Source organism: Cyanistes caeruleus, chromosome 9 (assembly GCF_971803275.1).
Source record: "Cyanistes caeruleus chromosome 9, bCyaCae1.hap1.1, whole genome shotgun sequence".
Lineage (NCBI taxonomy): Eukaryota > Metazoa > Chordata > Aves > Passeriformes > Paridae > Cyanistes > Cyanistes caeruleus.
In genome coordinates, this window is record NC_141709.1 from 33,804,297 (window position 1) to 33,818,747 (window position 14,451).

The 14,451-nt window shown below is 48.3% G+C and overlaps 3 protein-coding genes across 26 annotated transcripts in view; 1 reads left to right on the forward strand and 2 right to left on the reverse strand.

The window, feature by feature from the left end:
• WLS (Wnt ligand secretion mediator) overlaps positions 1-989 on the reverse strand; it is a 45,757-nt gene extending 44,768 nt beyond the window's left edge. For 5 of the 22 annotated variants that reach the window (XM_086841474.1, XM_086841473.1, XM_086841469.1 and 2 more), the window contains exon 1: positions 842-961. The gene's annotated coding sequence lies outside the window, so the exon portion shown is untranslated. Of the gene's footprint in view, positions 1-553; positions 709-743 lie in introns of those variants that run through there. The other 17 variants (XM_086841462.1, XM_086841454.1, XM_086841457.1 and 14 more) reach the window with 12 other exon arrangements.
• LOC111932945 (uncharacterized) lies at positions 1-10,674 on the forward strand. The gene is made up of 13 exons (XM_023932248.2): positions 1-58; positions 917-1,346; positions 3,283-3,479; positions 4,360-4,538; positions 5,286-5,366; positions 5,540-5,718; positions 6,444-6,636; positions 7,577-7,668; positions 7,853-8,009; positions 8,525-8,647; positions 9,013-9,155; positions 9,484-9,565; positions 10,473-10,674. Exons 2-13 carry the CDS (start codon positions 928-930, stop codon positions 10,554-10,556), a joined length of 1,929 nt encoding a protein of 642 aa, XP_023788016.2. The 5' UTR covers positions 1-58; positions 917-927; the 3' UTR covers positions 10,557-10,674.
• The window catches only part of RPE65 (retinoid isomerohydrolase RPE65), a 9,578-nt gene continuing 5,794 nt past the window's right edge, over positions 10,668-14,451 (reverse strand). For all 3 annotated transcript variants that reach the window (XM_086841453.1, XM_023932251.2, XM_023932252.2), the window contains 6 exons: positions 14,291-14,430; positions 13,347-13,476; positions 12,425-12,539; positions 12,229-12,323; positions 12,027-12,138; positions 10,668-11,563 (listed from right to left, as the gene is read on the reverse strand). In XM_086841453.1, coding sequence (XP_086697579.1) covers positions 11,412-11,563; positions 12,027-12,138; positions 12,229-12,323; positions 12,425-12,539; positions 13,347-13,476; positions 14,291-14,430 — 744 coding nt within the window. In that variant the 3' untranslated portion in view covers positions 10,668-11,411. The remainder of the gene's footprint in view (positions 11,564-12,026; positions 12,139-12,228; positions 12,324-12,424; positions 12,540-13,346; positions 13,477-14,290; positions 14,431-14,451) is intronic.

A 14,451-nucleotide genomic window follows, 5' to 3' on the forward strand; every position in this document is an offset into this window, starting at 1 on the left:
CACCGGGGGCGGGCCGCCCTGCGGAGCCGCCCCGAGAGGCGGGCGCGGACCGGACGGGGTAAGGAAGGGGCGGTGGCGGCAGGGTCCGGCCGGGCCGGGTCGGGCGGCGAGTGGGGCCAGCGGGGGCCAGGGAGCTCCGGCGGAGAGGCCGCGGCCCCGCGCTCCCTTCCCGCCCCGGGCGGCCCCGCTCCCGGCCCCGCCGCGCTCTGCAGGCCCGGCTGGGCCCGCCCGGGCCAGGGCTGTCCCCTCACGGCCGCCGTGGCACGGCAGGGACCGGGGCTGTCCCCTGATCACCTCCGCGGGAACAGGGCTGTCCCCTCATGTCCCCCTTGGAACAGGGATGTCCCCTCATGGCCCCCGCGGGAACAGGGCTGTCCCCTCATGGCCCCCGCGGGAACAGGGCTGTCCCTTCATGACCTCTGGGGGTACAGGGCTGTCCCCTCACAACCACTGGAGTCAAAGTGGCTCCTCACGACCCCCGTATCAAAGCGGGAACCAGTGGTGTCCCCTCACGACCCCTGCGGGAGGACGGGAGTCGGGATTGTCCCCTCACCACCCCCGATGCAGGACTGGAGTCAGGGTGTCCCCTCATGTCCCGGGCGGGAACAGGGGTGTCCCCTCACGGCAGAATGGAGTCAGGGTGTCCCCTCATGTCCCGGGCGGGAACAGGGGTGTCCCCTCATGGCAGAATGGAGTCCGGGTGTCCCCTCATGTCCCGGGCGGGAATAGGGGTGTCCCCTCACGGCAGAATGGAGTCAGGGTGTCCCCTCATGACCCGGGCGGGAACAGGGGTGTCCCCTCACGGCAGAATGGAGTCAGGGTGTCCCCTCATGACCCGCACCCCAGGCGAAGGGGCCGCGCTGCCGCTCAGCCGAAGGAATCCTCTCTGTAATTCCTGTCACTCGTTGTCCCTCAGCTCTCGGGGCGATGTGGAGCCCGGCCCCGCTGTGCGCCCTGGGCCGGCGGCGCCCCGACCCCTCCGCGCCGCTGCAGCCCCTAACCCGCCTGCTCCAGAGGGAATATCGGGAGAAATTCCAGAGGGAATATCGGGAACGACCCGCGATCCACCTGCTCCAGAAGGAATATCGGCAGAAAATTCCGATCCACCTGCTCCAGAGGGAATATCGGCAGAAATCTCTGACCCGTCTGCTCCAGAGGGAATATCGGGCACTGCCGGGGCAGGGCTGGGGAAGGACACAGCACCTGTCTCCCCGATGCTTTGTAAGTAATAACCCCAAATCCAGGCGGAATCCCAAAACATTCCCGGTTCTAGACGGACGTGTCCCCGCTGTGTACCGACACGTGTTTGAAGAGAATTTAAGGAACAGCGAGGCTGTGATTCAAAGGTAATAAATGGGTTTTGTGGGGGGTTTTTAAAGCGTTGCCGTCTGTAAGGTGGTGTGAGAGTCACTTGTTGGTACTTTAGGCACTTTTAACATATTTGTCCCGTGGAACAGTGTAGCTGCTCAATCCCTGGAAGTGTCCAAGGCCAGGTTGGATGGGGCTTGGAGTAACCTGGTGTCCCTGCCTGTGGCAGGGATGAGCTTTGAAGTCCCTTCCAGCACAAACCAGTCCGTGAAATGGTGACTGAAATACCCAAATCGAGGTGCAAACTATTCAAAACAGTTCCATGTGTTGTTTTGCATATATTGCCAAGAAATACTTTTTACAGACCTTCGTAACGTTTGTTTTGTGTTGCATTTTGAATGCAAAGACGTAAATGGTGACTCACCCACTCCTGACCGAGTAGGGGATGGGTGCTGCAATCAATCCATCATGATTTATGGATAAAACAACAAAATGTGTTTTTTGTGCTTGTCTTGAAAGATCAGATGGCAAAATGGCAAAGGCCTTTGTTCAGGGGAGTGATCCAGGAGCTGGAAGCAAAGCTTTGGAAAACACACTCTGCCCTCCTGTGGTGGCATTGAGGATATGATTAAAATCCTTTTCTTCCTAAGTTTTTCCAGCCTCCATGGCGTGCAGGGAGTCAGGTCGCAGAGTCACACACAAAGTGCTGTGCAAGTCTTTTTGTCAAACAACACTTACAGCTAAAGGCGATGCTTCTGGGGGGAAAATGTGTTTGAAGTAAAGGAATAATTTGGTTTATTTAAGACCAAAGTTGAGATACCACATTTGTTTACAGTTTATTCAGATTTTTACTTATACATTGTGCTGCCCTGACAATAACATTGGGTAATCATTTCCTCCTTGTGACACTGCAGTGTACCCTGCTTTTAGTATATCTTCCCAATTTAGTAATTTGTTCCACTTCCCAGTTAATGATTTTTGTCAGATAAAGTTGCTGCAGGAGCTGACAGAGGAAGCTCTTGGCTGGATTATTCCCAAGAGTAGATGGAACATGGAGGTTCATGCTGAATTAGGACAGGCACATTATGATAGCTTCATTATTATAGATTATATTATTGGCTTTATTAAACAGCTTTTGGATAACAAAAGTGAAATGTTTGCTTTAAATAATATACCTTTGCTTTTTATTACACCTTGCAAAAACAATAATTGGAAATGTGAATTTATCTTCATTTTCTCATGCCATTTGTGTAAAAACTGTGCAATATATTTAAGCTCAATCTGCTAAAAAGGTAACTTGTAAGGAAAATGGTTTGGGTGGAGATGGTCCTTAAATCCCATCTCATCCCAGCCCAGCCATGGCAGGGACAGCTGCCACTGTCCCAGGCTGCTCCAAACCCATCCAGCCTGGCCTTGGGCACTGCCAGGGATCCAGGGACAGCCCCAGCTGCTCTGGGAATTCTATCCCAGGGCCTGCCCACCCTGCCAGGGAACAATTCCTGCAATCCCAAGATCCCATCCAGCCCTGCCCTCTGGCACTGGCAGCCATTCCCTGTGTCCTGTCCCTGCAGCCCTTGTCCCCAGTCCCTCTCCAGCTCTCCTGGAGCCCCTTCAGGCCCTGCAAGGGGCTCTGAGCTCTCCCTGGAGCTTCTCCTCTCCAGGTGAGCACCCCCAGCTCTCCCAGCCTGGCTCCAGAGGGGCTCCAGCCCTGGAGCAGCTCCAGGCGTTCCTCTGGACATGGCAGGATGAGCTTCTCATCCAAATCCTCCCAGGGCTCCTCTCCATCCCTACTCCCACAGATTTTCCCGGCCCAGGGCCAGGCCCTGCACTTGGCCGTGTTGAACTCCTGAGCTTCCTCCAGCCCCACCTCTCCTCCTGTCCGTGTCCCTCTGGAATCCACCCCTCCCCTCCAGCGTGACCTCACTCATGGCTTTGTTCCCATGGACCGAAACTTTGGGGTTTTTTTCCCATCAGGTACTCGGAATTGCTGGAGAGGGTGAAGAAAGGAGGAGGAGAAAAGGCCATCCTGCGGCACACGCAGCGCAACAAGAAGCTGTTCGTGCGGGAGCGCCTGAGGCTGCTCCTGGACCATGAGGAGTTCCTGGAGCTGTCCCCGCTGGCAGGGCTGGACATGCCCTACGGGGATGTCCCTGCTGCCGCCTGCCTCACGGGTAATGGGATGTTGGGGGCACTGGGAAAGGGAAACGGCAGGAAAAGGGACTCATGGAATGAACTTTATGGGATATTTCAATATCTGAAGCGCTTTCCTAGGAAAAGTGAATGCAGGTTTTATCCGGTTCTTATTCCCAAAAGGAAAGAGTTCAGTCACTGGTGTGTCACTATAATGGGAAATCTGGGAGAAATCTTTGAAAAAATTGTTTTTAATTTCTTCTAGATTCAGTAATTCTGCTTAGCACTTACTAATTTTTGTCTCAAAAAATGTAGGGTGATGTGTCAAATCAGCCTCTTAAAGGAGAGGGGACACAGTTACTGTGAGAAGCAGGAGCTGTGACATACATTTTGATGTGTTTTTCAAATCACAGACACTTACATTTTCTATGCAAACATTGTCTCTTTAAACTGGAACAGCTCTTCAAAATGAAATTGCATTGAAATTCAATCAAATTCAATTTCATTCAATATCAGTGAAATTGTGTTCTGAAGAGTGGTTCCAGTTCAAGAAGTAACTAGAAGAACAGTATGAAACCCCTTTTATTCATCACAGATTGTCATATTTTTCAGTTTTATAAGGGTAATCTTTAATTGCCTTCCTCTTCATCTCAAGGGTTAGGCGTCACAGTGTATTTTTTTTCTGTTATACTGTCACCAGAAGTAAGTAAATTTATTTGAGGTTCTTCTGTAATTTAGATTAATTATAAAATACTATGATTCCAGAGAAGAGTCTAGATTTCTTCCCTGTGTGGTATTTTCAAGTTAATTTGGAGCTTCTTGATGTAGCATTACTGAAAAAAACACCTGAAAAAGTTTTCCCCTCTTGCTTTGCCTGTTGCTTTAGAGAGTCCTGATAAATACCTTTGGTTCTGCTTGCAGGAATTGGCAGGATCTGTGGGGTCTGGTGTGTCTTCATTGCAAGTGATGCCACTGTGAAAGGAGGAACAATTTACCCAATTGGAGTGAAAAAACAATTAAGAGCCCAGGAAATTGCCATGGAGAACAGACTGCTGTCTGTGCACCTCGTGGACAGTGGGGGAGCCTTCCTCCCCCTGCAGGTACTGCTGGCACCTTGAAGAGCACAAAATATCAGTATTTTATTTTTTTTTTAATTTTATTTATTATTATCAATGTTTGTTTCATCACTTGGGCTAATCTTGCACCTCCCACCTAATCAGAGGTTAGAAACTCCAGTGAGTGCTTTTGTGTCTAATAAATGAGTGCATAGTGGGAAGAGCCTGTTTTCACTCCAGTGTCTCTGGATTTTACTGTCCTGTTTGTGCCAGTGATGCACTAGGCTCTGTGGCCTTTAAAAGTGGAGCTCTTGCAATTCTGACTGCAAAATAAGAATTTGAACAGGTTCTTTTGCAAAATGCAGAGATCATCCTCTCATAGAGACTGCAGTTGTTCTCTCTTCACACACAGGAAGAGTTTTTACCTGGAATTGTATCCAAAACCAAGTAAAAAAGGAAACTGTTGAAGGCATTTGACAGATGAAGTAGAACTAGCACCCTTCCCTTCTCCACATTACAGTCAGTTTGTGTAGAATATATTGATTTCTGAAAAAAACCACAAAACTTAACCTGTGCTTTCAAAGCAAATGGGTATTTTTATTTTTTTGATTTGACAATGTGTAAAGGAAGAAATACCATAATAAATGCTGTATATGAAAGGTCCAGCAGTGATATTAATGGGGACCATCCCAGTGTCAGTTTTGGTGTGTTTGGGAATGAATGGAGTGAAGAGGAAGCATCAACTTTTGTAGTTAACATTAAAAATCCCTTTTTCTTTGCCCTGTCCCTCAGTCAGAGCTGTTTCCTGACAAGCTGCACGGCGGCAGGATTTTCTACAACGAGGCAATCATGTCTGCCATGGGAATCCCTCAGGTACAGCGGCACGGGGAGTGCAGGGAAGCTGTAAATGTGTAATCAATTTTGTTCTGTCTCTGCTTTGTTCCCCAAGCTGTGATTTAGCACTTTCTGCATTTCTGAAACCACTTTGGGCTTGGCTTTGCCTTTCCCATCCCCTCTCCAGCGCTGCTGTGTTTGTGTCCCCACAGGTGGCTGTGGTGTGTGGCTCCTGTGTGGCTGGAGGTGCCTACGTGCCCACCATGGCCGAGGAATCCGTGATCATTGATAAAATTGGGACACTCTTCCTTGCTGGGCCACCCCTGGTGAAAGCTGCCACGGGAGAAGATGTCTCTCCTGAGGACCTTGGAGGAGCCAGGCTTCACTCACAGTATGTGGAGTATTCCCAAAAATAGGGAAATCAGCATGCTCAGCTTGAAAGGATTGTGGCATTGGCATTTCAGAGCAGGGCTAAGAGTGGAACCTGTGGTTTGCCTTCTTGGGTTCAGGGGTTTGGGTTAAATCAGCCAAATGGGAGTAAAATTAAGTTATTTATGGAGTGAGGCAGGGACTGAACAGCTTGGATTTGGATCTCTGTTGTTCCAAACACTTCCTGAACAACTTCAGGCAAGTCATTTTCTCTGAGCCTCACAGGGAGCAAGCAGGTACAGAAGAGGGATGCTATCTCCTGCTTTCCAAGTGTTTTCCAGAACACACATATTTAACCCTATTGTGCTACATAGAATACATTCCTGTCTTTGTATCTTGGCTGCAACCACTTATTTTGAAATAATTCCTGAAGTTTGCTTTCTTCTTTTCCCTTTTCGATATTGACTGCAACAACTGCATCACAAAAATAAATTCCAAGGTCTTTCTTTAATCCAGATAAACACAAAAGTCACGGGGAAGAACAGCTCCTTTCTGTGAATTTAATTTGGGATTGGGCTGCACAGAAATTCCACTGAGCAACTGCTTTCAGCTCATTCATACAGAACCAAATCACACAGTATTTCCACAGGGCATTTGGGGAGTCTCATCTTTTTTCACAGAGTTTGGATTTTCCCTCAGAATTCAGAGCTCATTAATTCAAGGCTCATGAGTGTCTCTCTCTCCTAGAGTCAGTGGCTGCAGTGACCATTTTGCAGCCTCAGAAGAGGAGGCCTATGAGTGCATTCGTAATGTTGTCTCCACCTTAAACTGTGACCCAGTGCCAGAGGAGGACAGGGAGCCTGACAGCCCCTTGTTCAGCCCTGAGGAGCTCCTGGGCCTGGCACCACTGGATTACAGCTTCACTCTTCCTGTCAAACTGGTAAGGGAAGAGGGATTTCATTCCTGCATCCTTCACTCTGCTCGATCCCACGGCTCCAGGTGTTATCCTGAATTTGTACCTCATCTGTTGCCAGCAAGCCTGAGCTCTTAAACAGAGCAGGATGGCAACAGTTCTTTAGGATTATAGAAAATATTTAACCTGAAATGCTGCTGGAGGTGAAATAATGCCAGGTTGTGCCAGTGCTGCCCAGCTGTTCCCATGCACTGCTGGGATGCTTTCTTTGTGTCTTGCACTGAGTTGGCTGCCTTGAGAACATACACTCCTTTCATGTCTGTGTTGCCCTGCCTTTTTGTTTCTTCCCCCCATGCATTCAAGATGATGAAAAAGAAATGGTGAAATTACTCACTGAAAAACAGCAGAGCTCAAACCAAACTTGTCTGAGGTTGGGACAGACACTAAAGCTTAAGCAGAGACATGCAGAGCTGCCCACGCTGTTTTCATTGTGTTCTACATGAGATTTTGTCTCCATGGATGTGAATCCAGTATCTTTTCCAGTGGTAAATCCCTGCACTTAAGGGAATTGACTGGAGAAAGCTTTGAAGGCAGCTTTTGACTGTGTTGGAAAAAAGCATGAGCCATATGAACCAAGCATTTCTTATGCACAGAATCTGATATTGCACATGCTGAGGTTTGGTTTCTGCTTTTTTACTTTTTTATGCACAGGAACAATTGTGCTTTGTAAATCCAAAATAATTTTGGAGTTGGCCTTTGTCTTAAAGTATACAGTTGGTAATTAAACTAAACACAAATTGGATGGTTTGTGCATATTGAGCATTTAGCGAGTCACTCAAAGACCCTCTGTGCTCACCTTGCATAACTCAGGGCTGCTGCTGTTTGAACAGAGCATTTCTTTTAGCAGAACTCTCCTATTTTCACTTTAATTCCTCTAGTAAAGTAGAGTCTGTACGTTTCTTTGCAGATTCTGAGCCGGCTGGTGGACGGAAGCAGATTCCAGGAATTCAAGGCTGCTTATGGAACAACATTAGTGACAGGATTTGGCCATGTGGAAGGGTATGGCTGGAAACATTCCCTATCCAAATGGATAGACAAACATTTCCCAACAGCTTTTGTGTCCTCAGCAGGTTCTACACCACTCCAGACACTTCCAGGGTTCAAAAGGGAGAATCATGGAATTGTTGAGCTTGGAAAAAACCTCTCAGATCATGGAGTCCAACTGTCCATGTTTGTTCTGTAGGCACTTGGTGGGGATAGTGGCCAACAATGGGGAGCTGGTTCACGATGCTGCTCTCAAGGGCAGCCACTTTGTCCAGCTCTGTGGCCAGAGGGGAATTCCCATCCTCTTCCTCCAAAACACTGCTCCACAGCCTGCAGGGCCTGCAAGCGTCTCACAGGTATGGCAGGTCTGCTTCAATGTATTTCAAACAACTTTTAGTTCCTGTTGTGCCTAAAGTTACATTTTCAGAATTATTAACTGTTAGAAAAACTATTTTTTTAACCAGTCTTGACAAAGCTTTGTAATGACTTTGCTAATGGAAGGATTTAAGAACATTCTCACTTGAATTTAGGCAGGTCTGGGTGCTAATGTAAAATGATACTGTTCAGTTAGCAAGGCAGGCTGGAAAGTTTGGGATTTGCAGTGCTTTTGATATTGAAATACAACTTGTTGATTCCTCTGCTAACTCTGCACTCCTGAAAATTGGCTGTTTCTCTTTTTAAAGTGAAGGCATTAAAGCCCAGTAGGATTTGTCCTGGGCTAAGGAAAGTTAAACCTCCATCAGATCCCAGATCTGTTTCTGCAGAATTAAATAAATAAATGAATAAATTATTTAGAAATAGGGGGTTATTGGGAGTGGAGAGAATCTAGAATAAAATCTTAAGGGATCTAAACTATCTATTTTTATTGCAGGCAGAGGCTCATTCCAACAGGCTGAAGGCCCAGGCCTCCATGATGGCAGCAGTTGCCTGTGCTGCTGTTCCCAAAATAACCATGGTCATTGGAGGCTGTTTCGGGAGCGACAGCTACGTCATGGTACGGGTGGCAGCAGCCCCGGGCTTGGGGACACACGTGTCACACTGCTCAGGTGTCACTGCATTTCTAAAACACAGCTGGGGAGCTCTGAGCTGATGTTTAAGTAAGAAATGCAACAACTCATGTGATTGCTGGAAAGTAAAGCTGGAAGAATCAAATGTGGAAGTGCTTGGAATTCAAAATGAAATATTAAAATAGAAATGTTGAAGGCAGTGGGGAGGTGGTGGTTCCTAGCACAGGGTGTCTGTCCTCATAGAAATCCCCCTGTGTTCCATTCTGCATTGCCTTGGGTGTTTCATCCCACAGACACCTCCTTATGATTCATCTCAGGGAGTTTGTCCTGTTCTTTGGTTTTTAATTTGTAGTGTGGAAGATCATTCAGTCCAAACTTCCTGTTCCTGTGGCCCAATGCAAGAGTTGCTCTTGTGGATCCTCGACATCTCCCCACAGTTCCACCAGCTGGGGACTGGGCAGGAGAGGAGCTGGAGCTAAAACAGCTGAAGGCAAAGTAAGGACATTCAATGTAAACCTGACAGAGATTTCATTGTTAAATTACCCACTTTTGTTCAGCAACACATCCCCACTAATGAAACAAACATGGATCTACTGAAAAAATATTTTAAATTTCCATGTAGTTCTATGTCTTTCTGTTAGGGTTTTCCCATTAGTGCAGAATGGTCAGCTCTGTTATTTGCTGGTTTCTGATTAATTTTAACAGCAGTGTTGCCCATTCTCTTCAGATTGATGGATTTGCCTGTTTCATTTGTAATTTTTTTCTCACTGCTCTGCTGTTTTTATTGTGCTTTTAAGCCTGTTCAATTCTCTGCCCTCTCCAGGCTGGAGGAAGAAAGCAGTGCCTTTTACTCCTCTTCCAGGCTCTGGGATGACGGCATCATTCTACCTCAGGACTCCAGGAAGGTGGGTTTTCCTTTTAGGCCATTTTATTATCCAATCTCACAACAGGTGAACTTGGCTCACTCAGGACTGGCAAAGTGCTGATTCCAGTCCTGGGGCTCCCACTTCTCACTCCATGTAATTTCTCTCTATAATTCTCATCCTGTCTCTTCCCCATTAGTTTATCAAAAATGTTTCTCTTGAATTCTGGTTACCTGACCACAGCATTTCGTCACTGAGCCTCTCCTTTGACTTTACCATAATTTGAATCTTCATCTGAATCCCTTTTTTCCATATGATCACCCCCATCTTCACTCTTTGAAGTTCAAGCTCCTCAGAATTCCTTTTGTTTCCATTCTTTTATCCTGAGATGCTGCTTTTTGTAATTTTCTCCTCCTGCTTTAAATTTGCTGTGTACATTTGGGATGCTGCCCTGTCTTTTTATTGATTTGAAATTGGCAGATATCCCTCCCTCCCTCCCTCCATTAGATTTATTCTGAAAGCTGTTGCCTTTGTTCTTTTATTTTTCCTTGTTAGACTGTTTATTAGCAATAAAAAAAAATCTTCTCTGCACTTCTGAAGTTTGTTTACTCCAAGATCTCAATCTGTCCTGGTTTCAGCTGGGGTTAAATCACAACACAACCCTTCTAAATATGGTACATATTTATGGAACTCTGTGGATGGTAAATATTTTCATGGAGTTTATGAGAACTTTGATAATGAGAGAGTTTTTTTAGAAGTTTTTTTAGTCCTAGAGCCCTGAAATTCCCACTTTATGAGCTACACATGAAAATGAGTGAGAGCTGTTCATTTTACCGTGTTCAGTGTTCCACAAAAAGAAGGAACAAACAAATAAGTGCAGAACTAATGAGTTTTACTGGTTTTTTTTGTTTGATTTTGTTTTCATTGTTTATAATTTTTTTTTAATTAGGTGATTGCCCAGTGCTTGGAGATCATGGAACAGAAGAAGTTCCAGGCTGTGTCTCCCCATCCCCATCCCATCATCAGAATGTAACTTCAGCCCCCTCAAACCAGAACCCTCTACCAGAACTCTGAGTATAAAGATTTCCTAATTCTTCGATACCATTAATAAAAATGTTCAACAATTGAAGACAAGAATCACAGATTTTAAATCTGCTGGCAGAAAGTTTTTATTTTCAACAATAGCCTCTTTTAACATCAGCTGCAAGTTTATTTTGGGAGAAGGAAGGATTAAGCTGAACACCTGTAGCACTCTAAGGAAGCAAAGTCAGCCCAAAATCGCTTGATTTTTTTCATGTCCATGTTTTAACATGAAATCCAGAAATCAAGGAACTGCACTTGGACAAAAGAAAGGGAAAAGAGCAAACACACAAGGGAAGGTGTGCAGTTTGCAGCCTGGCTGAAGAACAAAACTCTACCTGCCACCCTCTTGGGATTCCCAAAGCAGCTGTGCACTGGGATTGCTCTGAGGAGACCACAGCAATGACCAGGATGGTGTTTAAATCCAAAATCCTTCAGTATAGGCTCAAAATTCACAACCATGTAACAGAGCACAGCCTGTTGTACACAATGTTACCACTTGTAAAGGTGTTGAGGTTACTCTGCTCTTTCAGCTTCTTTCACTCTGCTGCAGCTACAAAGTTTAATTTCGCATAAACAAAACCTCTCCAACGCCCCAAACTTGTGTTTTAACTGGAAATGATACCAAAGGGTGCGTTTAAAAAATACCTGATTAACCATTTTGAAGAATCATTGACAAGACTGAACTGCTTGATCTGAGTTAAGCAGCCCCACAAAGGCAAAGGGCTGTGGAGGGAGTTTGGGTCACCTGTAAACGGAGGCTGCACCTTTTGGGAGCTGGAGGAAGCCCGGGTGTTGCTGTCTGTGCTCACGCCCTCTTGAAGAGCCCGTGGAATGTCACGGGAATGTTCACCTCCACCTCGGCCCTGGCCACCTCGCTCATGTCTTTGGCGTTGAGGATGAGGAGGAAGGCGGGCTTGGGCCCTGCCCCCGGGCTGATCACGATGCTCAGCACCACCCCTGCAAGGTGAGAACACCGTGGGTGTGGCCCGGGTGGGTGTGGGCTGTGTCTGACCCCGGCTGGGCAAGGTGAGAGCAGCCCTGGCACTCGGGACACCAGAAACCCGGGAGTGTCACCGATGCTGAGGGACACGGGCAGGGACACGGCACAGGCTGCCCAGGGGAGCTGTGGCTGCCCCAGCCCTGGAAGTGTCCACGGCCAGGTTCAAGGCTTGGAGCAACCTGGGACAGTGGGAGGTATCCATGCCTTGGATGGATGGATGGGATGAGTTTTAAGGTTCTTCCCAACCCCAAAATTTCATTATTCGAGTTTCAGTTTTCCCGTGTTTCCTCAGAAATTTCTCACCAGTGTGAGCACCTGTCCCATCTCCTCCGCTCTGCCCTGTCCAGCTGTGGCACAGCCCTGCAGCCAGCCTGGCACAGCCCTTCCCAATCCCAATGCCACCAGCTCCCCCAGCATTACCATCATCTTCCTCCAGCGCATCCGGGTGGGAGACGAAGATCGGCTCCGACGGGTACGCATCCGGCTCCTGCCACACCCAGGTCTCCTTGGTTTTAACGTTCAGCTTGCAGAGCTAAAGGTGGGGACAACACAAAACCACAGAGCTCAGGAATAATCCTTGGTGTCCCCAGATGGAAGCCATCCCCTGCTGGCTGGTACTTACCCTGTCTGGGACAAAGTGGTTCAGCCCCAGCCCATAGGTGTACGTGTAGGGCTTCCCACCGTACTTCCTGTAGTTGATCTGGGGGAATTCAAAGGCTACAAGGAAACAGGAATAAATGAATGCTGAGGGTCTGTGGGACACGGTGTGCAGGCAGACTTGGCTGCTGTGGCCTGGGGCAGCTGGGGTGTCGTTGTACCGTGACGTGGCCCCGAGAAAATCACCTCTGGCTCCAGCCAGATGGTCTCGTCACTGCGCAGCGTCGCTGTGGCTGTCGTGTAGGGCAGGGTCACCAGGTTCTTCCCTGTGTCAGCCTGTGACAAAGAGAAATAAATACCCAAGAGACTGGAGAAAAGGTTTAGTTTATTCGCACAGAACTGTAGCAAACAGCACTGGACAGGGAGGGCAGAGATGCGCGGCAGAGGAGGCAACCGATGCCGTGTGTTTGGCAGTGCTGCAAGAACTGTCCTGTTCCTCAGCCTAAACACAACTTCCCTCCCTCCTGAAGGCATTCAGAGGTTTCAGTAAGCACTGCCACGTGGGCTTGCACTTCTCACTTGATCCACAGCCCAGTGAGCTCCGTGAGGGGCTCGGCTGACCGGCATCCCCCGCAGCCCTCGGCCCACCCGCCAGCCACCACGAGCAGGGTCATGGGAAGGAAGCCAGAGAGCTCTGTCTGTGCCAGGCTGGCAGCTCCAGGGACCTCACATGGAGGGCTGGAGGATTTAACCACACATGCTTGGGCTGTGGCTGCTCCCTCCGTGCTATGAGCAGATCCAGCATTAACTGCATGAACGGTAACATCTGGACTCATCAAAGAGTTTGGGTTGGAAGGGACCTTAGAGCTCATCTCATTTTCCTCAGCATGGGCAGGGACACCTTCCACTAGACCAGCTGCTCCGAGCTCCATCCAACCCAACCTTGGACACTTGCAGGGATGGGGCAGCCACACAACCTCTCTTGGCAAACCATACAAATAAACTAGAAAAACATTGATCAGCTAAATAAAGTACAAAGTTTCTCTGAAGACCCAAACTTCAGGTTTGCCCTCTTAATGAAAAGGTTGAATTTGAAGCACAGGGGGCAGGAGGCCAGGCAGGGAGAGGAGCAGACTCCAGTACCTTGTCGATGCTCAGGGGCAGGACGTATCTGCGGGCCTCGGGCTGCGGTGCCTTCTCCGCCTGCCGCTTCACCTCGTCCCAGTTGGCCCGGAGGTTGGCCAGGTACAGGTAGTTGTAAACAAACTCAAACCTGCACCAAACAGCACCACAGAGAGAAAAACAGCTGGGCTTTGCAAGTGTGGGGGAAGTGGAGGTGTTTTTTGCCTAAAATTCATAGAAGTTTCGAATGGTTTGGGTTGGGAGGGGCTTTAATGTTTATCTCATTCCAGCTCCTGACATCTTCCACTGTCCCAGGCTGCTCCAAAGCTCTGTCCAACCTGGCCATGGACACCTCCAGGGGTGGAAGTGACAGAAGCTCCAGTCCAGCTCCCCAGCAGAGCTGAGCTGTGTGTGCACCACAGCCCATCAGGAAAACCCAGCAACTGCTGGTGTTCAACAGCAAGGGAAGGGGCTTGGAGCAGCCTGGGATAGTGGAAAGTGTTTTATGGTCCCTTCCAACCCAAAGCAGTCTGGAATTCTATGGTTCTATGCCAGGATCAGCTCAGCTCAGGGTGTCCTGGCTGTGCAGCCAACACAGGGTTGAGCTTCATCATTTCAGTGCCACATTTCTGTGTTTACATGAAGAGCAGTGTTTAAGCCTCATGCACACCCTGCTCATTGCAGCCCCAGGAGCCAGAACAGCATCAACCCTTCAGCAGTCACTAACATTTCTTAAAGATAAAAGTAAATAAAAGATAAAAATATTTTTTTCGTGGAAAATGAGTGTCAAGCAGGCTCCCTGCACCTCTGGAGAGCTCAGTGCTGTATAGTCTACTTGTCACCACGTGTTAAATGTTAAATGGGATGGTGGAGGTGCCAGAGGCCCCAGCAGGGATGTGCCAGGGCAGGGAGTGGCCTGTGTGGTGCAAGGGGAAGTTGTGATGCCCAGGGAGCCTCGGCCTCACCCCTTCCAGGTGCACAGGTCCACGATCAGGAACCCGTTGTCCTCGTAGGTGTTGATGTGGTGGAAGAGGTTGAAGGCCGAGGTGCGGTACTTGAGGTTGAGGAGCCTGCCTTTCTTCTTCTCTGCCACGTGAAGCCACACCTGGAAACCACACAGCAGCTA